The sequence below is a fragment of the Loxodonta africana genome, chromosome 15, assembly GCF_030014295.1.
Source record: "Loxodonta africana isolate mLoxAfr1 chromosome 15, mLoxAfr1.hap2, whole genome shotgun sequence".
In the NCBI taxonomy this organism is placed as follows: domain Eukaryota; kingdom Metazoa; phylum Chordata; class Mammalia; order Proboscidea; family Elephantidae; genus Loxodonta; species Loxodonta africana.
Window position 1 is genome coordinate 13,879,389 of NC_087356.1, and position 24,830 is coordinate 13,904,218.

At 37.6% G+C, this 24,830-nt stretch overlaps 1 protein-coding gene across 7 annotated transcripts in view; it reads left to right on the forward strand.

Annotated features, from left to right (window-relative positions):
- Positions 1-24,830, forward strand: part of CCDC138 (coiled-coil domain containing 138) — a 116,166-nt gene that overhangs the window by 12,047 nt on the left and 79,289 nt on the right. For all 7 annotated transcript variants that reach the window (XM_023552645.2, XM_023552643.2, XM_003413530.3 and 4 more), the window contains exons 6-10: positions 5,232-5,390; positions 10,285-10,404; positions 17,128-17,205; positions 17,319-17,426; positions 19,457-19,621. In XM_023552645.2, the coding sequence (XP_023408413.1) occupies positions 5,232-5,390; positions 10,285-10,404; positions 17,128-17,205; positions 17,319-17,426; positions 19,457-19,621 (630 nt within the window). The remainder of the gene's footprint in view (positions 1-5,231; positions 5,391-10,284; positions 10,405-17,127; positions 17,206-17,318; positions 17,427-19,456; positions 19,622-24,830) is intronic.

The following is a 24,830-nucleotide window of genomic DNA, read 5'->3' on the forward strand; positions in this document are numbered from 1 at the left end:
CCAGCAAAAGTGGCGGGTGGGGGTATATTCTAGACCGATACATTCTAGTATGAGAAACCCATGAGCCATCGTGACTTAATGTATTCATTTAAGGAAGATGTAGTAATCAACCCTGAGGATTTTTTTTTTTTTAATGGAATAAAAGAAATTAAATCAGTTTATTATTTTAATTTTAAACTCATTACATAGATAATCTGAATTAGGAGTAGGAAGAACAGGGCAGATAGCTCCCAGAACTTCTGTGAGGTCAGTGGCCCACCTCACAGGAAGTTCTGAGAACCATCTGAGCTGATCCCACTCTGGCTCCCTGGTTGGCCAAAATCCTGCTCAGTCACAAGAGTCTATGAGTGGCCAAAATGTAGTACCACCATTTTTCCACTGAAGGGAAGGGATAGCAACCATAATTTATTTGTTTATTTTTGTTGTGATCCATAAGGTTTAAAAAAAAAAAAAAAAAAACCCGTTGCCGTTGAGTTTACCAACCCTATAGGACAGAGTAGAACTGTCCCAGAGGGTTTCCAAGGAGTGGCTGGTGGATTCGAACTGCTGACCTTTTGGTCAGCAGCCGAACTCTTAACCGCTGCGTCACCAGGTTCCTTTTTTTTTTTAAATTTGAATGTACATGTAGAAACCTGAATTGGTGTATGTTTTTGCTGTGTATATTCTCAACAACAAAAAACTAAGTTTTTTTTTAAAAATTAAAATATTTTTCAATTATTTTATTTTTGTTGAGAATATACACAGCAAAAATATACACCAGTTCAAGTTTCTGCCATGTACAATTCAGTGACATTGATTACATTCTTCGAGTTGTGCAGCTATTTTCACCCTTCTTTTCTGAGTTGTTTCTCCCCCATTAACATATAAACTCACTGCCCCCTAAGGTTCCTATCTGTTCTTTTGAGTTGTTGTTGTCAATTTGATCCCATATACACAGATGCTTAATGCTCAAAGAAGATATTCTTTACTAAAACCCAAACCCATTGCCATCGAGTTGATACTGGCTCATGGCGACCCTATAGGACAGAGTAGAACTGCCCCATAGAGTTTCCAAGGAGCGCCTCGTGGATTTGAACTGCCAGCCTCTTGGTTAGCAGCCATAGCACTTAACCACTACGCCACCAGGGTTTCCATTCTTTACTAGTTAAGCTAAATTATTGTTTTTTTTTTTTTTTTTTTTTGATTGAGCTTCAAGCGAACGTTTACAAATCAAGTCAGTCTGTCACATATAAGTTTATATACTCCTTACTCCATTCTCCCACTTTCTCTCCCTCTAATGAGTCCTTCCAGTCTCTCCTTTCGTGACAATTTTGCCAGCTTCCAACCCTCTCTACCCTCCCATCCCCCCCCAGACAGGATATGCCAACGCAGTCTCAAGTGTCCACCTGATACAAGTAGCTCACTCTTCATCAGCATCTGTCTCCTACCCACTGTCCAGTCCCTTCCATGTCTGATGAGTTGTCTTCGGGAATGGTTCCTGTCCTGGGCCAACAGAAGGTTTGGGGAAATTGTTTGGTTTTAAGAAGATTTCAGGGGATACTTTTGGTTTAAGGTTTAAAGATTCTTAAGCAAAATTTTGGGGGTTTGTCCAGCCTGTATGGCTCCAGAAAGCCTGGAGTCCATGATAATTTGAAATTCTGTACTGCATTGTCCACTATTTGATCAGGACTGCTATAGAATCTTTGATCCACCCTGAGGATTTTTAAAGCAGGAAGTTGCATAATCTAATGTGTATTTAAATAAATGAATTGGAGCGGGACCAGTGTGGAGACCAGATAGAATTCTGTTGCAGCAGTTCAGGTGAGACATGTTGGTAACTTGAACTAGGAAGGTAGCAGAGGAATAGAAGTGAATGGATTAGAGACTTATGTTAGAGGTAAAATTGGCTGCACTTGGTGTAACAAATTGGATGTGATATAGGGAGAGTAAGGTTATTAAGGTTGATTTCCACGTTTCTGGTTTTTGCATCTTGGAGGAAGAATGGATTTAGAGAGAAAGATCAAGATTTTAGTTTGTAATGGGTTGGTTTTGAGAGTTAGATGGAGATGTTGTGTAAGCAGTTAAATGTATGACCCTGGCAGTCAGAACATGGGTCTCGGGTGGAGATAAAAATTTAGAAGTCACCTATATGTAGGTATTTATAAAGCTATTTAAAGTAGTTGAGACCTAGAGAGAGCATGGAGAATGAAGAGATGGTAGTGGTGTGATGTGTCTTGGATTAGAATGGGGTCTCGGGGATAGAGAGAAATAGATGGATTCTAGAGAGGGAATCAGTGAGATTTCGAGCTTCTTTGGATATGGGAAGCAAGCAGTAGAGATTAGTCAAGGGTGAAATGCTTGTTTAGTTTTTGGGCAACTGGATAAGTGGTACTGCTCTTTTTTTTTTTTTAATTTAGAATTTAAGTTTTATTCCTACCAAGTTGTAACATAAACCAAAAAAAAAAAAAAAACCTGTTGCCATGGGGTCCATTTCGACTTTTAAGAACACTATAGAACAGAGTAGAACTACCCCCATTGGATTTTCAAGGCTGTAAATTTTTAAGGAAGCAGACTGCCACATCTTTCTTCTGTGGAGCAGCTGGTGGGTTTGAACCTTGACCTTTTGGTTAGTACCCAAGCCCTTAACTACTGTGCCGCCAGGGCTCCTTAGCTATAACATCCAAACCCATTGCTGTCCAGTTGATTCTGACTCATAGCAACCCTGTAGGATATAGCAACCCTATAGGACAGAGTAGAACTGCACCCACAGGGTTTCCAAGGAGCAGCTGGTACATTTCAACTGTCAACCTTTTGGTTAGCAGCCAAGCTCTTAAACACTGTTCCACCAGGGCACTGTAACACAGCCTAGTCAAAATCAATCAGAAATGATGGTACTGCTTTTTGCTGATAGGAAACAAAATAGGAGGAGGAGGAGAGGATTAATTCAGTTTTTTTTTTTAAATAACTCAGATTTTTTGAAGTATATAAGTAGAGGATTTTAGCATATTCAGTTATGCAGCCATCCATCACTATAATCAATTTTAGAATATTTCCATCATCGCAAAAAGAAACCCTCTCCTCATTAGCAGTGACACTACTTTCCACCAACTCCTGGTGCCCTAGGCAACTGCTAATCTACTTCCTGTCTCTGTAGATTTGCCTAGTTCTGCACCTTTCATATAAATGAAATCATACGATATGTGGTCCTTTGTGACTGTTTTTCACATTGCATAATGTTTGCAAGGTTCATTCATGTTATAGCATATATCAGTACTTCATTCCTTTTTATATATATATCCGTGGTATGAATATATCACATTTTCTTTATGCATTCATCAGTTTATGGACATTTGGGTTGTTTTGGGTGTTATGGGTAGTCATGCCATGAACACTTGTGTACAAGAGTTTTTGTGTGTGTGTGTGTGTGTGTGTGTGTGGACAAATACTTTCATTTTTCTTGAGTATATACCTGAGAGTGAAATTGCTGGGTCAAATGGTACCTCTGTGTTTAACTTTTTGAGGAACTACCAGGCTGTTTTCCATTGTGGCTGCACCATTTTACATTACCACCAGCAAATTAAGAGGGCTTCTGTTTCTCGAGATCCTCACCAACACTTGTTATTAAATTCTTTTTGATTCTAGCCATCCTAGTGGGTATCAGTGAAGCAGTGGTTTTAATTTGAATTTCCCTTATGGCTAATTGGATTCCTTTTTTATCGTGTTTATTTGGGGCTGCCTGAAAGCAGTTTGGATTTGAGTTTGGAGCTTGGGAGAAATATCTGATCAGTTGTAGGTTGGCAGCAATTAACTAAACATGGTAAGTTTAGCCATTGAGTGGATGTCATCAAGCTAAGAGAATGTAAAGAGTGAGAAGAAAAAAGGCTTAAGCCCAAACCTCAAGGAAGGTTCGTTAGTAAAAGACAGTAGAGGAAGCAGGGAGTCCCTGCATGGTGCAAATGGTTAATGCGCTCATTTCCTAACCAAAAGGTTGGAGGTTCGAGCCCACCCACAGGCATCTCAGAAGAAAGGCCTGGAGATGTGCTTCCAATAAAACTAGCCATTGAAAATCCCTGTGGAGCACAGTTTTACTCTGACACACATGGGCTGGCCATGAGTTGGAATCAACTCGATGGCAGCTGAGTTCTTTTTAGAGGAAGTGGAATCTGCGAGAGACTGAGAAGCCATGGCCAGAGAGGGAGGTGGAAAACCAGCAGCGTGATATCATGGAAAGCAGTGAAAGAGAGCATTGTAAGTTGGAAGAAAAGGACAAGAGTATAAAATGCTGCTGAGAGACTCAATAAAATAAGGGCTGAAAAGGGAGCTTTAGATTTAGTAATAAGTAAGTCATTTCAGTGACAGCAACTGGTTTAGTGGTTTAAGTCATTTCATTAGAGGGATGTGGGCTGACGCCAGATCAAAGTGAACTGAGGAGTGATTGGGAAGGGAGACAGCAAATGTAGACAACGTTTTAAAGAAGTTTGGTTGTAAGAGGAGGAGATATGTGGGTGCGGCCAACAGAGATTTCATTTAAGATGAGATGAGAGAGATTGAAAATTAGAGGAATAATCAGCAGAGCCTGAGCCTGCCATTGTGACAGGAGGAAAGGGAAGTGTGTGTGTATCTTGTGGGCAGGAGGCTGATGTTTCTTTCTTCTGTCTCCTGTTAAAAGTCTAGGATATCCACGGAGAATAGGGTAGGAAGTGATGTTTTCAAAGTTAGTAAAGAGTGGAGGAGATTTGAAGTAGAGTAGACACTGTGGAGAATGGGAGAGGCAGAGAACTGACCATGAAAATATAAAAAACTTTCTGGACTGTATTGAGGGCCCAGTAAGGTTTTGAGACCAGTGTATTTACAATGGCACTTTTCATGTTTGTGTAATTTTTCTCCAGTAGTGTTTACCAGTGGAGCGTAGGGGCAGGGAAGGTGGTGAGTGCGCCGATCAAGGACTGGAGGTTCTCCCAGGCCAAGGTAATAGGTAATAAGTTGACGGAATGGAGTGTATAGGCAAAATAGTGAACATTAAGTCAAAATGGAGAACAGTTAGAGAATTAGTTCTGTAGAGAATTGATCCGTTTTGGACCCCAAAATTTCTTGAGTCATCACAGTGGAATCTCACTGTATTATCAAGTTATTTTGCAACAAGATAGAATTTCTGTGCAAATTCACTTGCTGTACTAGTACAGTCAATAAGAATATAATTTGCCGAATTTGTGATGTACTGTTCTAAACACATAAATCTGTTGTGTCGATAGTGTGAAACTGCAGCGCAACAGGAATTTGCTGAAGAACTTCAAAAGCGAGAACGTTTTTTAGCTGAACGAGAACAACTGCTTTTCAGACATGAAACTGCCTTGAGTAAAATTAAAGGTGTTGAAGAAGAGGTTCTTACAAGGTTCCAAATTATAAAGGAGGTAACCATATAGCATTTGATTTTAGAGTAGCATGGTTTCTCTTTTTCTTCTTAACTTGGATTTACCAGTTGTTAACTTTTTGCCATATTTGCTTTCTTCCCCCTCCCCCATTTTCCTGAGCCACTTGAAAGTAACTTGCAGAAATCGTGACACATCACTCCTAAATGTTTCATCATGTCTTGCATAAGGATAAGGACATTATCCATAACACCATTATCATAAAGAAATTATGTTAAGTAATATAATTTAATATGCAGTCAACATTCACCTTCCTGGTTGGTCTCCCAAATGTCTTTTATTGCTTTATTTGTTTTGTTTTCTGATCAAGGAACTAGTCAAGATTCATGCGTTATATTTGGTCGATATATCTTTTTGGTTTCTTTGAATCTAGAGCAGTCAATCTCATCTTTTTTTTTTTGGTTACACTTTTCTTTGAAAAGTCCAGACTCTCAGGCTTGTTGAGTATCTCACATTCTGGATTTGCCTGATTATTTCCTGAGGATTATATTTGGATTAAATATTCTTGGCAACAATACTATGTTGGCAGTATAGTATGCTTTGCTTCATATCAAGAGGCACATTACTCTGTGTGTAAATTACATAGAGTAAAATTCACTAGGTCGCTCAGTCCCGTGAGTTTTGATGAATGTATATACTAATGTAATTTTCATCATTGTCAAGATAAAGAATGGTTCCATCATCCCAGAGGTTTCCTTATGCTGCTTTGTAGTGATCACTTCCTCCTATTCCAAGCCTCTAGCAACCACTAATCTATTTCGTGTTCCTGTAGTTTTGTTTTTTTCTAGAATATCACATAAATGGAACCATTTCATGGTTTTTAAAAATCTTTGTTTAGGATGTGTTGGCATGCTTTTCTTGGAATTTATCCTGTTTTCGGTTTACTGAGCTTGGATTTGTAGACTTACATGTTTTACCAAATTCTGGGAGTTTTCAGCCATTATTTCTTTAGATATTTTTTCTGTCCCAATCGCTTTCCCCTTCCTTTTGGGCCTGGGTGGCTCAGATGTTAGACTTTTTGCTGTTGTCCCATATGTCTCTGAGGCTCTGTTTCTTTTTCTTCCCATCTTTTTCTTCTCTGTTCCTCAATTGAGTAATTTCTGTTGATCTCTTTTTAAGTTCACTATTTCATCTTTCATCTCCATGTTGCTGTTGAACCTATTTAATGGATTTTTATTTCTGATATATTTAAGTTCTAAAGTTTCCAATTATGTACTTCAAAAATTAAAAAAAAAATTTTTTTTTAATGAGAATTTCTGTCTTTGCATTTATTTACATTGACCTCATGGAGTTTATTTAAAATAGTTCCTTTAAGTTCTTTTTCTGATAATTCTACCATCTGGGTCATTTTCGAATTTGTGTCTATTGATGTTCTTTTTTCTTGTGACTTAGTAACATTTTTCTTCGTTCTTTGTATGTCCAGTGGTTTTGCATTGTATCCTAGACCTTTGGAGTATTATGTTGCATAGTTTATGGGTCCTGTTATAATCCTTTGGAGAATATTGATTTTTATTTTTATTTTAAAGCAATCAGCTCACTTAGATTTAACCCAAAATTTCTTTCTCACTGTCTTTGGGAGGTAGTTCCAATATCATCTCAGTTGAGTTTTCAAAGCCTTTGTTATGTTGCTTTGAAGTTGTCTTGTGCATGTGCGACTTAGGAGTTAGTCGAAGACTTCGGCAATGGTTTAAGTCTTAGCTCAGCTCTCAGAGTCTTTGCTGTGTTGCACTGGATGTTTTTCATGCATGTGCTGCTCAGGGGGTTAGTCTGAGATGTGAGTGATAGTTTAAAACTTAGTTCAGTTCTCTAAGCCTTTGCTCTGTTGCTTTTTATCTGTAACCCTGGTGGTATAGTGGTTAAGCACTACAGCTGCTAACCAAAAGGTTGGCAGTTTGAATCCACGAGGCTCTCTTTGGAAACTCTGTGGGGCAGATCTACTCTGTTCTATAAGGATGCTATGAGTCGGAATCGACTTGACGGCAACAGGTATTTTTTTTTTTTTTTGTCATACCTGGGCAGCTCAAGGTTGAGCCTGAGTTTTGTATTGGTTCATACATACCGGAGTGAGAGAATTCTTGTCTTAGTTACCTAGTGCTACTATAACAGAAATGCCACAGTTGGTGACTTTAAAGAACAGAAATTTATTTTCTCCCAGTTTAGTAGGCTAGAGGTCCAAATTCAGGGCACTGACTATGGGGGAAGGCTATCCTCTCTCTCGGTCTGCTCTGGGGGAAGATTGTTGTCTTTTTCAACTTCTGTAGCCCTGGCGTTCTTCATTTCCTTGGCGATACTCATGTGGCATCTATTTCCCCCACCCCCTTTGTGCTTCCTTGTCTCTGTGTCTATGTAGTTCCTTATAACTTAGAAGTGATTAGGTTTAGGGCACACTCTATACAGATATGGTCTCATTAACATACCCAAGAAAACCCTGGTCCCAACCACATTACATCCACAGGTATAGGGGTTAGGATTCCAACGCATATTTTGTGAGGACACAATTCAATCCATAACAATCCTCTTTTTTATTTTCTCTAAGATTCTCCCCACACTCTTTAGCTGACAGGGGCCCCTTTTCCTGGTTTCTCTGGCCAGAAAGACAGAATTCTTTCAGAATTGTGGCAGCCTGCACCTGCTCCATTTCTCTGTGATTGAGGCCCACCCTTGAGCAAAGCTGCAGGAGAAAATGGAAAACAAAAACCTGGAAGTTTACCCCTGTGTGGGTTGCCTCTCCATGTTTTCACTTCTCTCCACAGTTCATATGCTCTTGTTTATTTTTCACACGCCTCAGTTAGAGTTGCTTTCTGTGTTTTGTCTAGAGTTTTTAGTTTTAATTAGTAAGAGAAATAGAATATAGTCGGCTTATGCTGTCATGCCAAAGTGGAACTCCTATTATGTGTTTTTTAAAAAAATTTTTAAAAATATTTTGTTGTGTTTTAGGTGAAAGTTTACACAGCAGATTAGGTTCACATTCAACAATTCATACACAAATTGTTCTGTGACATTGTTTACAACCCCTGAAATATGTCAGCACTCTGACCATTTCCATCCCACCTGGCCGGTTTCCATCTATCAAGTTTTCCTGCTCTTCCTTGCCTTCTCATCTTTGCTTTTGGGCAAATGTTGACCATTTGGTCTCCTATAGTTGATTGTTTAAAGGAGCACATTCCTTACAGGTATCATTTATCTTATAGACCAATCTATTTGGCTGAAAGGTGACCTCTGAGAGTGACTTGAGTTCTAGGTTAAGAGATTGTCTTAGGGCGATTGTCTTGTGGGTTCCTCTAGTCTCTGTCAGTCCAGTAAGTCTGGTCTTTTTTATGAATTACAGTTTCATTCTACATTTCCTCTCATTCTAACCAGAACCTTCTATTTTGTCCTTTGTCAGAATGTCGGTGGTGGTGGCCTATCGTGTTTTTGATATCATTAGATGTAGAAAAATTTTTTTATTTAAAAATTAGGACAACTGAAATATTAAACTCCTTTTAAAAATAACCATATTCGTGACTATATGAAAAGGTATTTAAAGAATCATTTAATATAGCAATAAAATTACATAGAGCTATTTTTTTTTTTTTTTTCCAGATTCTTGAATTTTTTTTTGACAGGGCTAGAGATGGAATCCTCAGAATCCCAGAACTCTTCATCCTGGTCTTACTCTTGATTTCTCTCTTTAGATTTGTGTGTTACTATTCTTATCAATTACAAAGATAACTGCTCTATATTAATGGTATTTATGTGACTATTTGGGTGTAGGAAATAATTTTTATTTTCTTGATTTCCTATAGAAACTTGCTTGTTTCAGTGCCTTATGAATAAATTGAGAGTAAAAGGTGAAAGAAGCTATAAGTATTCACATTTTAAATCTAAAATCTGTTATCTCAAACGTGATCAGAGGAGAAATTGATTTGAATCATTTTATGAAACTGATTAAGGAAAGTCAGATAGTTTGGGGATAAGAGAAATTTTAGTATGTAACATTTTTTTGAGATGTTAAGCTGACATCAAAAATTTTAACTACTTGTAAGAATAAGGGAAACCCTGCTGGCATAGTGGTTAAGTGCTCAGCTGCTAACCAAAAGGTTGGCAGTTTGAATCCACCGGGTGCTCCTTGGAAACTCTATAGGGCAGCTCTACTCTGTCCTGTAGGGTCGCTATTGGTCAGAATCGACTTGATGGCAATGGGTTTGGTTTGGTTTTGGTTTGATAAGAATAAGAAATATTACATGTAATATTTCTTTTATACTCTCAATCTATGTAATATTTCTTTTACTATTTAAGGTGATGTACACCTTAAATTTTAATCTATAAAGCTATGAATAACTAAATAGTCTCTTCAAGAAGATTAGAAATCCTTCATTGTTTAATCATTCCATAATGTCAAATAAAAAGTATTTCAGTGAGTTTCTGTGGGTGAATTTTTCTGAGTCAAAGTAGAAAATAGAATTATTGCTGCTTAATTTGTATGATAATATGTTTTAGTAGGTATTTCATAAATAATTTTGATGTTATGTTATTGCTTTGGTTTACTACATTGTTTTTATAAATTATTTGCAGTTTTAGTCACCTTTGCTTAAATACACTGAAATTCTTGGGAGTTAAGGAGTTCTAATTTTTAATTAATTTGTGTTTGATAGCATTAATAGGAAGGAGCCCTGGTGGCACAGTGGTTAAAGTGCCTGGCTGCTAACTGAGGGAGAAAGATGTGGCAGTCTGCTTCCATAAAGATTACAGCCTTGGAAACCCTATGGCGCAGTTCTACTCTGTCCTGTACGGTTGCTGTGCGTTAGAAGTGACTCGACAGCAGTGGGTTTGGTTTTAGCATTAGTAGTGTGGAATCCTTACTTAATTTTTAGATTAGACTTATCTCCCCTTTTAGCAACATGAAGCAGAAGTTGAACACTTAACTGAAGCTCTTAAGGAAAGGACTAAAGAAAGCAAGAGGTTGAGATCATCTTTTGATGCACTGAAAGAATTGAATGATAGCTTGAAAAAACAGGTAAGACCTATTTTAATATATATTGTATTACAAGACACTTTTGGAACCATTTTATATTTAATAAATTATAAGTCAAAGAATATATTTTGGCTAGAGAAAATTTTATTAACTCTGTTAGCTTTAATATAAAGTATTTCCAAATATAAATACTTATAAATTCTTGGTTTATTCTCATCACTTACTCTGGAAACCGGCCAAGATGTTTGGCAGTTGGAAACTTTTTAAAATATGAGAACGTTACTAAAGAGAAAAAAAAAAGAGAAGCAGAAGAAAAAAACCGAGTAACCTAGGGCCCAACGACCTGTTAAGCACTGATTTCTAGCCTTAATGCTTATTATTGTAACAGTCCGTTGCCGTTGAGTTGATTCCAACTCCTAGTGACCCTATAGAATGGAGTAGAACTGCCCCACAGAGTTTTCAAGGAGCGCCTGATAGATTTGAACTGCTGACCTTTTGGTTAGCAGCCGTAGCTCTTAACCACTAGGCCACCAGGTTTCCATTGTAACAGTGGTGCTCAGCAGTAGAATTCTTGCCTTCCGCGCAGGAGACCCAGGTTTGATTCCTGGCCTGCGCACCTCATGAGCAGCCACCACCCATCTGTCAGTGGAGGCTTCCGTATTGCTGTGCTGCTGAACGGGTTTCAGGGGAGCTTCCAGACTAATATGGAATAGGAAGAAGGCCTGGTGATGTGCTTCTGAAAATCAGCCAGTGAAACTTCTTTGGATCACAACGGCCCTGTCTGTACCTGATCATGGGGATGGCGTAGGACGAGGCAGCATTTCATTCCAGTGTGCATGGGGTTGCCCCCAGGCAGCTAACAACAACATTGTAACTGCTGTTATGTGCCAGTGCTTATCTAACATTCGTTTGTTTTTAGAATATCTAATTTATCCTGGGCGCTGTGTTAGTCTTAAGTCTTCACGTTGCTCACAGTCTGGCAGGTATAATCTGTTTCTTATGGGTGCTGTCATTTAGGTGAGTGCATAGTACTAAGAAGAGCTCTGGTGGTGCAGTGCTTAAGTGCTCGGCTGCTAACTGAAAGGTTGATGGCTCCAACCTTCCAGCCACTCTGAGACAGAAAGATGTGGCAGTCTGATTTCATAAAGATTACATACAGCCCGGGAAACCCTATGTGACAGTCCTACTACGTTCTATAGGGTCACCGTGAGTCAGAATCAACTTGGTGGCAATGGGTACATAGCACTAAAGTTGCACAACAGAAGCGCTTCTGTGAGGTGTCTCTAGTTTTTCTGCTTCCATCTGCCAATTGGTTTATTTTATTGTGGTAAAATATAACAAAAAAATTGCCATTTTAAGCATTTTTTAGTGTACAATTTAAAACCCAAAACCCAGTGCTGTCGAGCCGATTCTGACTTATAGCAACCCTGTAGGACAGAGTAGAACTGCCCCATAGAGTTTCCGAGGAGTGCCTGGTGGATTTGAACTGCCGCCCTCTTGGTTAGCAGCTGTAGCACTTAACCACTACGCCACCAGGGTTGCCTAGTGTACAATTCAGTGACATTAATTACGTTCACAGTGTTTTACAACCTTTAGCACTATCCATTTCTAAGTTTTTCATCACCGCAAACAAATTCAGTGCTCCTTAAGTAATAACTTAAGCAATAACTCCTCCTTCCCCCTATCCGTAGCCCGTGGTGACCACTAATAAACTTTTGTCTCTGTGCATTTGCCTATTCTAGATATTTAATGTAAGTAGAAATGTAAAATATTTGTCCTTTTAAGCCTGACTTACTTCACTCAGCATATTTTCAAGATTTATCTGTGTTGTAGCGTGTATCAGAACTTCATTTCTCTTTATGGCTGAGTAATAGTACATTTTATATTTATGCCTTATTTTATTTGCCCATTCATCTGTTGATGGACACTTGGATCGTTTCTGTCTTCGGCTGTCGCAAATAATGCTGTGGGGAACATAGGTGTACAAGTATCTGTTTGAGTCCCTGTTATCAAGTCTTTTGGGTATAGACCTAGGAGTGGAATTGCTGGATTGTATGGTAATTCCATGTTTACCTTTTTGAGGAACCACCAAACTCTTTTCCATAGCCACTGCACAATTTTACTTTGCCACCTGCAATGCACGAGGCTTCCAATTTCTCCACATCTTCGCTAACTTGTTATTTTCCATTTTTCTGGTAATAGCTGTCCTAGCGGGTGTGAGAAGTGGTATCGTTGTGGTTTTGATTTGCTTTTCCCTAATGACTATTGGAACCCTGGTGGCACAATGGTTAAGCACTCGGTTGCTAACCCACCAGTGGTTCTGTGGGAGAAAAGACCTGGTGATATGCTCCCATAAAGATTACCTTTTGCTTTTAGTCGATTCTGACTTATAGCAACCCAATAGGACAGAGTAGAACTGTCCCGTAGGGTTTTTCAAGGGAAGCTTACAGCTTATGGAAGCAGACTGCCACATCTTTCTCCCTTGGAGCGGCTGCTGGGTTTGGACTTCCAGCCCTCCGGTTAGCAGCCAAGCACTTTAGCCACTTCATCACTAGGGCCCCTTCCATAAGCATTACAGCCTAGGAAACCCTATGGGGCAGTTCTACGCTGTACTGTAGGGTTGCTATGAGTTGGAATCGACTTGGTGGCACACAACAACAACAACGACTAATGACTTTAAGTATCTTCATGTGCTTGTTGGCCATTTGTATATCTTCTGGCAGAAATGTCTATTCAAGTCCCTCGCCCGTTTTTACATTGGGTCGTTTGTCTTTTTGTTGTTGAGTTGTAAGAGTTTTTTATACATTCTGCGTATTAAACCCTTTATCAGACATGTGGTTCCTAAATATTTTTCCCTATCATGTAGCTTTTGTCTTCACTTTCTTGATAAAATCCTTTGAAGCACATTCGTTTTTAATTTTGATGAAGTCCAATTTATCTCCTTTTTCTTTTATTGTTTGTGCTTTTGGTGTCATATTTACGAATCCATTGTTGAAAACAAGGCCTTGTAGCTTAACCCCCTGTGTTCTCTTCTAAGAGTTTTATGGTTTTAGTTCTTATATTTAGATCATTGATCCATCTCTCTGTCAGTTTTTGACTTAATGGAAGCATGCTGAATTATTCAGTGTGCCTGAATTTTTGATAAGTAGTATGGAATTTGTTGTTGTTGTTGTCCCCTCCCACACGCTTACCTTAACTGTTTAGTGGTGAAGTACCATTAATTATACCCAGTATCCCTGCTGGGATCTATTGGTACATATGTGTAACAAATAAAACTTTTCAGAATTTCTGTATTTCCTACCAAAAATTCAGACAACTCATACAATACCCTACAAAAACAGTAATTTGCGGCATATACCCGTTTCTTTGGTTTCAAACAGCTATGAAAGCCTCTGCCCTGAGGCAGCGTGCACTATCAGTGGTGCACCAGCTTCCCAATAAACCTTCAGAGGCAGAAAAAGTACTTGTTCTCTAGAGGTACCCACAAGCACAAAAGGTTTAAGCATGTGAAAGTCAAATATGTTGCCAACAAACAGGGGAATGAATATGTGTGTACGTGATTGTATAGGGATTAGAAGTAGATGGACAGAAATTAGAGTAAACCCAGTCACTTTAAAAATGAGCAGCATTGGGTTGGAACACCTCAGGAATTCTAAAATGTGGCTGAGCTCAGAAACTGACCCTCAGAGCTAATGTGCCTCCTAAAATTCCTTAGCCAGCTACTTATTTTCCTTGTAACCTCTACTTGTTGAAACCTTCCTCCTCGGCAGGGATGTCTAGGTACCCTGTTTCTCTGTTGGTCTAATTCTTTGACCTCCTGAATTTGTGGCCTCACACAATTGCCCTACCACCTTCACTTACTGTTTTCTGCAAACCGGATTATCCCTGGAGAGATTCCATTTTCCCATCAGAATCTCAATCTAGCACCCTCTTTCGAGAAGGGTTTCTTTAATTGCTAGCATATCCATCTCTTACATTTCTATAATCCTTAATGATTTTGCGTGTGTTTGCATGAGTGTGTAGTGATTAGGTTGGGATATGTAAATTATTAAGTGATTGGGCCTATTGATTATTTTATTTATGAATTACTGTGCCCAAACTGAAAGAATCCAGGAGAAAATCTTTGGTTACAAGTGGTAGAATGCCTTTTTTTTTTAGTGTAGATCAGGGGTCAGTAAACTTTTTCTGTAAAAGACAAGATAGTAAATATTTTTAGGTTTTGTGAGCCATATGGTCTCTGTTGCAGCTATTCAACGGTACCACTGTGGTGTAAAGGCAGCCGTCAGCAATATGTCAACAAATGAGCACAGTTATGTTCCAATAAAACTTCACTGACAAAAGCAGGCAATTGACACATTTGGTCTGTGGGCCATGGTTTGCAACTGTTGACACAGATGAATGATAAATGCTTCAAAATTGCTTAATGAAAATTTTTTATCATTTCTGTGACTTCTGTAATGATTTATCATAGGTACTATATGTAAGTAAATCTGTTTTAGTAATAACAATACAGTTTTACTCATTAAATCTTGCTAAGCTGAGGAGGCAAGGATTAATGTTCAAGACCTATCAGGGCAAAGAGGTTCTAGTGAATACCCCACACTCTCAGTTGAAGGCAGCAGAGTTGTACCCAAGGAGCAGGTGAATTAGAGGTAGATGGAACCCTCTTGAAACTGAAATCTAGCCTTGACTCATCTCAGCTCCCAAATGGACTGAAGTGACCCAATTTTAAATACCCTTTTTACGTACCTAGTAGAGGAAGGAATGAACTCTCTTTGGAGAAGATATATAAAAACCAAACCCAGTGCCATCGAGTCGATTCCCACTCATAGCGACCCTATAGGACAGAGTAGAACTGCCCCATAGAGTTTCCAAGGAGTGCCTGGTGGAGTCGAACTGCTTCCCTTTGGTTAGCAGCCATAGCACTTAACCACCACGCCACCAGGGTTTCTGATATATAATCTTTACAATTTTTTTTTTAATACACAACACCTGTTGTTCCATACAAAATTAATAAATGCCTCAAAAGACAGGAGTATGAGGCTGAAAATGAAGAGAACAAAATCAGGCAATAGAAATACCCATGCACGTTATCTAGATATTAGAGTTAACAGACCATGACTTTAAAATAATGATTAATATCTTTAAGAAAATAGGAAAAAAAGATTGAGAAATTCATTAGAGAATTGGAATCTATAAAAAATAATTAAATTGAAATTCTAAAACTGAAAAATACACAAATTGGATTTAAGAACTGCAGTAGATGGGTTAACAATAGGTGAGAGAGCAGAAGACAAGATTAGTGAACTGTAAGATAGGTTAGTACGTTTCCAAACTGAAGCATAGAATGAAGAAGAAATGGAAATTTCAGCAAAGAGTGTGGGACGTAGTTAAAAAGCTTAACATGGGAATTCCAGAAGGAAAGAGAGAATGGGGCAAAAACACGTGAGGGGACAGTGGTGAAAAATTTTCCAAATTTAGTGAAAGATACCAGCTTACGGATTCAAGAAACTACGTTAACCCCAAGGAGGATAAATACGGAAGAAAAATCGTACATATGTACATCATTGTAAGACTGCTGAAAATATTTCCTAAAGAGAAAACATTAAAAGTGGCCAAAAAGAAAAGATACTTTACCTTCAGAGAAGAAACAACAGAACTGAGGGCTGACTTGTGAGGATGAAATACCATCCATTGTAAACACAGAAGAAAACCAAAAAACCAAACCGTTGCCATCGAGTCGATTCTGACTCATAGTGACCCTACAGGACAGAGTAGAACTGCCCCATAGGGTTTCCAAGGTATGGCTGATGGATTCAAACTACCGACCTTTTAGTCAGCAGCCAAGCTCTTAACCACTGAGCCACCAGGGCCCCAAACAGAGAAGAAGAGGGAAAACCTTCTCTACTTGTTACATAAGGCAGTATAACCTTGAAACTAAACCACATGGTATGTGCATAGAATACCCAAAAGTGTATATAGCCAAACTATTAGAATTGATAAGAGAATTTAGCAGGATCTCTGTATATAAGTTGAATATACAAAAATCAGTTGTATTTCTGTATACCAACAACAATTAAAGAAAAAATGTTGTTATCGAAATATACGAGGTTGTTGTCAGAGCTGGCTTGACAGCTGTAGAGTTGCTGTCGAGTCAGCTCTGACTCACAACCACCTTATGTCTCACGGAATGAAACCTTTCCTGGTCCTACGCCATCCTGCGCCTAAAACATTAGCTACTCAGGACTAAATCTGAAGAAAGATGTGTGAAATACCTATACTGAAACCTGAAAGCATTATTAAAAGGAAATAAAGAAGACCTAAGTTAAGTGAGGGATATGTTATGTTCATGGATGGGAAGATACAATATTGTAAAGATGTCAGTTCTTTCCAAACTGACCTATGTATTGAATGCAGTCCCAGTAATGATTCATTTTGCTGCATACTGATGCTTCGTGCCCTTTTCTGTATATACATTTAATAAAAAGTTAACTTGAAAAAATTTTCCCACCGGAAGGTATACTTTTAAGACGTCAGGAAGTCTTGCAAATTTTTCGTAGCATGAAGCGAGCATTCTTAGACACTGTTAATGTTTTAGGGACAAGTGGTGATTTTAGCTCAGATGTACTTTAATTATCAATGCTTCTTCTGCTTGTTTTATTATGTTGCTTGGTTATACAGGCCAGATAAGATAGTAGATTGTTTGAGAACCCTTGGTACGATTTTAAGGTTTATATTAAAATATATAACTTTTTCCTATGTTAGTTAAATGAAGTAAGTGAAGAAAACAGGAAGATGGAGGTTCAGGCTAAAAGAGTTCAAGCTCGTTTAGATAATTTACAGGTAAGTTGCTTGCTATTTTCTCGAGATACAAGCAGATTTTAAAATGGTTGCTTTTTGAATTTGCTGAATTTTAAAATATTTGTCCTTTAATTCATGGCTATGAACTTTTGCAGAGGAAGTATGAATTTATGACAATACAGAGATTGAAAGGGAATTCCCAGCCTGCTCATGAAATGAAAACTTTAAAACAAGAAAAAATACCAATTTCAAAAACTTATAAGGTATGATATGATTGAAAATTTCTTAAATGGGAAGCCAGGAAAATTTCTCTTGTTCTTTAATCTTTTGTCTTTCATTTAATTATGAAGTGATTCACCGTAACAATTTCTTTACAGAGAGATAGCTTTAGAATATTTCCAAGATAATTTTATTTACAAAACCAGAATATTTAAACAGTGCTTCAAGGATAGTAACAATGACAAAAATCACGGCAAGTAAAGGTTAGTAACACTTTTATTATTCAGTGTGTTTTGAGACTCCACAAGCATTGAACGTTGTTTTTCTACCAAGACTGCAATCCGTTTCTGAATGGACTCCATTTTCTTTTTTCTAAAAGTTAAAAAAAATTGAGCTGTATGTTACGTAAAGTAAAACAGTGCACAGATCCTTAAGTGTACAGTTTAATCACTTTTGACAAGTGCATATGCCCGTGTAACCTACAGCTTGTCAAGATACAGAACATTTCCGTCATCCTAGAAAGACGCCCTGTGCCTCTTCCTGGTCATTCTTTCCTGCTAGAAGCAATTGTTGTTTGGATTTCATCAACATAGATGAGTTTTGCTATTTGTAGAACTTCAGTCAGTGGAATTGTGTAATATGCACTTGTTGGTGTAAGGTTTCTTTTGCTCAGCATACTGTTGAGCATATCAGTAGTTTGTTCCTTTGTGTTGCTCGGTAGTGTTCCATTGTGTGATCATATCACAGTTTGTCCATTCTTCTGCTTTTATAGATACCTGGACTATTTTAAGTTTTTGCCTGTTATGAATAAAGGTGCTAAGTCTAATCATGTGCAAGGCTTTTTGTGGGCATTTGCTTTATTCCTCTTGGTTATAATAGCCAGGACTAGAATTTCTGGGTCATGAGGTATATGCTTGTCTAACTTTTTAAGAAACTGCCAATTTGTATTCTAAAGTGGTTGTACCATTTTATACTCCTACTACCAATGTGTGAAAGTTCTGGTTGCTCCACAATGTTGCCAAAATTTGGTCTTTTTAGTTTTTTTCCACTTTTGACCCATTTGGTATGTAGTGGTATCTCATTGTGGCCTTTAATAATTTTTATAAAAGTCTCTAGTTCTTTATGAAAATAAATTAGAAAAAGTAGAGATTTTATGCTCAGGTACTCAAGATGACTGAAGTTTTCCTCTAAAGGCAGTTAAAGTTTAAGAACTATTTGAGGAAAATTGGGATGGCTAAATGTTACTCAGAATAACGTGTTAACTCTATTTATCTTTGTGTTTTCAACCACCTGATTCTGTTTTTATGGATTACAGTCTGCTTCATGCTGCCTTTTTATTAATCTGCTTTTATATTTCTCTGTCTTCTCAGATAAAAAAAAAAAATGAGTTAAGAGCATAGTTCTCTGCTTAACATAGATGTGTGATAAATACTGAATTAAATTGGCCAAAATGTGTTTTGAACGAATACTAAAATCAGTCTAATTAAATTTTCAGTGATTTGAGACATTTTTTCTTACTCTTTTCCCAGCATTTTGGTAGATTCTCAGAGAAAAACATTTCCAGAAAACAAAACAAAACAAAAAAAATCATATCTGGTTTCAAGAATGTTTTAATGTAATGAAAATCAAAGTAACAACCTTTGTGGGAAGAAGAAACTATGAAGTTTGATAAGTAGAAATTTGTCGGCTTTTGGAAACTTTTAGTTTGAAACCTTTTAGCTATAGATGGTTCATGTTCTTGAGTTAAGGCCATTTTACTTTTCTATGTTATTAAACTTGGATTGAGAACTTTTATGAAAATTCTTTACATTGGTGATAAGGCGCAGTTCTTTCAGTTTCCTTATTGTGATGAGTCTTCTCCCCTTCTCTCAGCCAGAATTTATCATGTTTTCAGTATTAATTTGGGATGTTTGATTTGGAATGTCTTTGGTTTGTTTGGAGGAGGTCTGTTCTTAAATACATGTTTTAGTTAATGCTTAGGTAAGTTGTGCCATAATCATTGATAAAATTCGACGGTTGCCTTTGAAGCTTTATGAGGTTTGAACTGAAATGAATGTTTGATTTGATTTCCTAGGTACCACTTAATGCCCAAGTTTACGAGCTGTTAGCTATGTTCATGGACTGGATTTCAGATCACCACCTTAGTCAACTGAAAAATGAGGAATTTGGACTGGAGGGTGAAAAGCCATTAATCAAACATTCTTCTCAGAGAAATGATATTCAGGAGAAGTGTGTAAAGGTTTGTTTTTTAAATTTGAAAAATATCACTCAGTAGCTACGAGGAGTAAGAAAAGCCTATAGTATATTTTACAAGAGAAAAAATATTGAAAGCATTTTTGATGGAAAATTGACCATGTCAGTAGTCATTTCTAAAAAAAATTCATTTTAATCTTAGTTAATATTGATTCATATTTGTTTTTCTTAATTTGATAGAAATTTATCTTTTTAAAAGTAGCAATCAGACATTAAGAACTTATTTTAAAAAATGGTGAACTAATTAATGATGTGAACAATTCCTTATTTTAAGTTTCAGAATCCACTAGAATCATTTTATTTTGCCTTTCAGCATGAAGGGGAAAATAGCATATTTTCAAATGTTTAGTTTCTTTTAGATGGCTGTGTCTCTTGGTATCTGAGAACAGATGTGTAATGAGCCCCTCTTCCTTCTTGATTTAATAAGCATTATGAGAGGAGCCCTGGTGGTGCAATGGCTAAGCGCTCAGTGGCTAACCAAAAGTTGGTGATTCAAACCCACCTGTTGGCTCTGTGGGATAAAGACCTGACAATCTGCTTCCATAAAGAGTACAACCAAGAGAACCCTATGGGGCATTTCTGCTCTGTCACATGGCATTGCTATGAGTCACAATCCACTCGATAGCACCTAACAAAAACAGACTGTTTAAAATATTATTTTCATTTTATGGTTATTAACATATTAATAAAGATAGAATGATCTTAAAACTTATTAATAGCCTTAATAGAGTAAGAGAAGGTTAAAAAGTACCAGATTAATGAATTAGTTAATTGAATATACTTGTAGCCAGCACAAGCAGGTATTCAGATTTTTCTTAGTGGGGTGTAAAATTTGTATTTTAAAATAATACAGTTTTTTTTTTTTTTGTATAGAAGTGCTTTGGTGGGCACTGTACTCGGAGAATACTAGTATAACTCAAAATAATTTTTCTAAACATTGTTTCAAAATAATCTCTTCAGATATTTCTTTTGGAACTTTCTGACACATGTTGTTGTATATTCCATCACAATAGTAACTAATCATCATTTGAGGAACTATTTAATACTTAAAAACACAAAAAAGCTACTGGAGACCAAATCTGGTATACTAGCTCAAACTGTGTATATTTTACAACCAAAACAACCCGTTGCCGTCGAGTCATTTCTGACTCGTGGTTGACCCCGTGTGTCAGAGTAGAACTGTGCTCCGCAGGGTTTTCAGTGGCTGATTTTTTGGAAGTAGACCACTAGGCCTTTTTTTTGAGGTGCCTCTAGATGGACTCGAACCTTCAACCTTTCAGTTAGCAGCCGAGCAGGTTAACTGTGTCAACCACGCAGGGAGTTTATAAGATTCTGTGTGACTCAACTCTAAATCTGAAGACCATTTTGAAATAGCAGTCCCCAAAATGTTTTGTAATGGAAGGAATATTGAAAAAATTTAGTTTCTCAAGGTCTAAACTACTTTATATGAAAAGTTTTTAGGTTATATGCTTTAGTATATTTGTTTAATAGTCTTATTTTATAGTCACATCTAGCATAGTAATATGTTATATAAGTTTTTCATAAGACAGTAGGATTTAGCCTGCCACCCTTCCATTTATTTCATAGGGTTGTTCTCTGTCTAGGCATGTCATAGTTATCTACTGCTGCTATAACAGAAATACCACAAGTGGATGACGTTAACAAAGAGAAGTTTATTTTCTCACAGTAAAGTAGGCTAAAAGTCCAACTTGAGGGTATCAGCACCAGAGGAAGGCTTTCTTTTTCTGCTCTGGAGGATGGTCTTTCTCGTCAGTCTTCCTGTGGACTAGGAGCTTCTCTGTGCAGGAACCCTGGATCTAAAGGACGTGCTTTGCTCCTGGTGCTGCTTTCTTGGTGGTGTGAAGTCCCCCTGTCTGTCTGGTCATTTCTCTTTTATATCTCAAGAGATTGCCTCAAAATACAATCCAATCTTATAGATTGAGTCTTGCCTCACTAACACAGCTACTGCCCATCCTCCCTCATTAACATCATATAGGCAGGATTTACAACATAGAGGAAAATCACACGATACCGGGAATCATGGCCCAGCCAAATTGATACACACATTTTTGTGGAGACATGATTCAACCCATCGCAGAGCATATGAATTCAGTATATTTAAAGCATTGGAAATGACATTAGAAGTTATTTAGTCCATTCTCTTTTTCAATTATTATGTTCCTTATACTTTTATTAATAAGTAGTACCTAGCCTCTGTTTGAATACTCCTATAAATAATACTGTGAATATAACCTCAAGTGTCGTACCTCAGATTTTCTATAATTTGCACCTACTGACACTGCCCTCTAAAAAAAAAAAAAAAGCAACCAAAAAAAACCAAACCCATTGCTGTCGAGTTGATTCCGATTTATAGTGACCATATAGGACAGAGTTGAACTGCCCCATAGGGTTTCCAGGGAACAGCTGGTGGAATCGAACTGCAGACCCTTTCGTTAGCAGCTGAGCTCTTAACCATGGTGCCACCAGGGCTCCTGCCCTCTTACGCAACAAAGTTTAAATCTAATTATTGTTCTAATATCTGTTCTGTTTAAAACATACTTTGTGCTTGCTTTGCATACTATTTGCATCCGTTTTAAGTTTTTTAGCAGCACTTTAAAGTATGATGCTGAAGCTTGCATGACACTTGTGATGTGGCTGGCATATCCTCAGTGTTATTTTGGACACTACAGTTTTAAAGACTAGTCCCTGGAGAAGGACATCATGCTTGGTAAAATAAAGGGTCAGCGAAAAAGAGGAAGACCTTCAGTGAGATGGATTGACACAGTGACTGCAACAATGGGCTCAAACATAGCAACAATTATGAGGATGGCACAGGACTGAGCAGTCCCTTGTTCAGTTGCACATGGGGTTGCTATGAGTCTGAACCGACTCAATGGCGCTTAAAAGTTAGTTGGATCCATAATCAGTGCCCATTGAAGAAGCAGTCAAGAAATCAAGCATTTAACTACATCACATTTTTGCTGTATTATGGTTATAGTTAACCAAAAAGAGTCTAACATTTTTCCCTCCATTCCATATGTCTGTGATCAATTGTTTTCAACTGAATTTATGAATTTAGATTTATTGCTATTGTAATTCATATTTTTGATTTAGCTCATTGTCTCTGTAGGTCTTTTTGCATCCTAATTCTTTCATCCATTGTATTTACTATCCTTCCCAGCTTCATAATATTTTAAAATTTGATAAGCATGCCTTATCAAGTATATAAAATGTTAAACAAGACAAGGCCAAGGACAGAGCTATGCAAATAGCTCAGCACTTCCCTCCAGACTGTCTTCCATCTGTTAATTGACATTTTTTGGACTCTATTATTCGGTCACTTACAGATTCCCCTCTACCCTTATTTAGTGTGGATTCACCATCTTTATGCCTACTACATTCTTCAGGTATACTAATATCCTAACGTTCACAAAGAAATGGAATAGGTTTTACAAAGTATTTTTGAATAGGCTGTGTGAAAGTTGCTTGACTGTTGCTATAGGAAATCAAAATAGTACAGATTGATGTCATCATAAATTTCTGTTTTCTCCAACCACAGCTGGGTGCTTATTACCATTTTGCAATCCTTATTCATTCCCCTATTCCTGTTGTTTCCCACAGTAACTATTCAAATCTTCCACCAGTTTTCTTAGGCCTCCCTCCTCTCTTAACAGATGATGCTGCCACGCACGTCACAGAGAAATTAGAGCCATTGACTTTCTTTTTTTTTGCAGTATTGTATTTTTGGTGAAAGTATACACAGCAAAACACATTCCTGTCCAACAATTTCTACATATAATGTTTAACGACATTGGTTACGTTCTTCTTCAGTTTGTATCAAAATTCTCATTATTTCCATTCTAGCTCCACTCCCATTAATTTAATCTCCCTGTGCTCTAAACTTCTCATCTGTGCTTGAGAGTAACTGTTGTTCATTTGGTCTCATGTGAATAATTTTTAAAAGAATGCAGTTTTCAAAGGTGAAATTCTTTGCTTTCTGAGCTAACTTGCTATTTAGTTAAAAGGTGATTTTAAGGGATGGTGTCTGTTCAACATTTGAAGAGTGTCTCGGGGATTCCTCCAGTCTCAGTGGGTCCAGTAAGTCTGGATTCTTTGAGAATTTAAAGTTCTGTTCCACATTTTTTTTCCCCTTTATATCAGGATCCATCTATTGTGAACCTACACAGAACGTTCAGTAGTGGTAACCAGGTACCATCTGGTTCTTCTGGTTTCATGGAGACATTTAGTCCTGTATTCTAGTTCCTTCTCTGATTCTTGGGTTTTCTTTGTTCTCTTTTGTCCCAGACAAATAGAGACCAGTAGTTGTATCTTAGGTGGACACTTGCAAGCTTTTAAGTTCCCAGGCACTGCTTACCAAACTAGGATATAGAAATGTGAACTGTATGAACTGAATTGTCTGAAATGAACCACAAGACTATGACCTTACATCTCCAAACCAAGAAAACTAATCCCATTATGTGATTGGTTGTGTCTAAGAAGTATCCACATCTGTAGCTCTTATTTGATGTATTATATGTATCTATATGGAAACCCTGGTGGCGTAGTGGTTAAGTGCTATGGCTGCTAACCAAAGGGTTGGCAGTTCGAATCTGCCAGGTGCTCCTTGGAAACTCTATGGGGCAGTTCTACTCTGTCCTATAGGGTCGCTATGAGTCGGAATCGACTCGATGGCACTGGGCTTGGTTTTTTGGTTTTTTTTATATATCTATATATGTGTGTGTGTGTCTTCTAGGTTTATCCATGTTCCATGATGATTTGGGAACTCATTTTTCTTGATGGCTGCATAGTATTCCATTGTACGTATATATCACATACTGTTTATCTGTTCATCTGTTGATGGATATTTAGGTTGTTTCCACTTTTCTGCTATTGTGAATAGTGCTGCAGTGAACATAGGAATACATATATGCCTATTTATGCCACTTCTGTTAGATCCCTAAAGTATATACCTAGGAGTGGAATTTCTGGGTCATGTGGTAGATCTATTTTTAATTTTTTGAGGAACTGCCATACTGTTTTCCATGGTGGTTATACCATTTTCCATTCCCAACAGAGGTGGATATGGGTTCCAGTCTCCCCACATCCTCTCCAACATTTGTTGCTTTCTGTTTTCTTGATCAATACCATTTTAGCAGGAGCAAGGTGGTATCTTGTTTATATCTCTCTAATGGCTA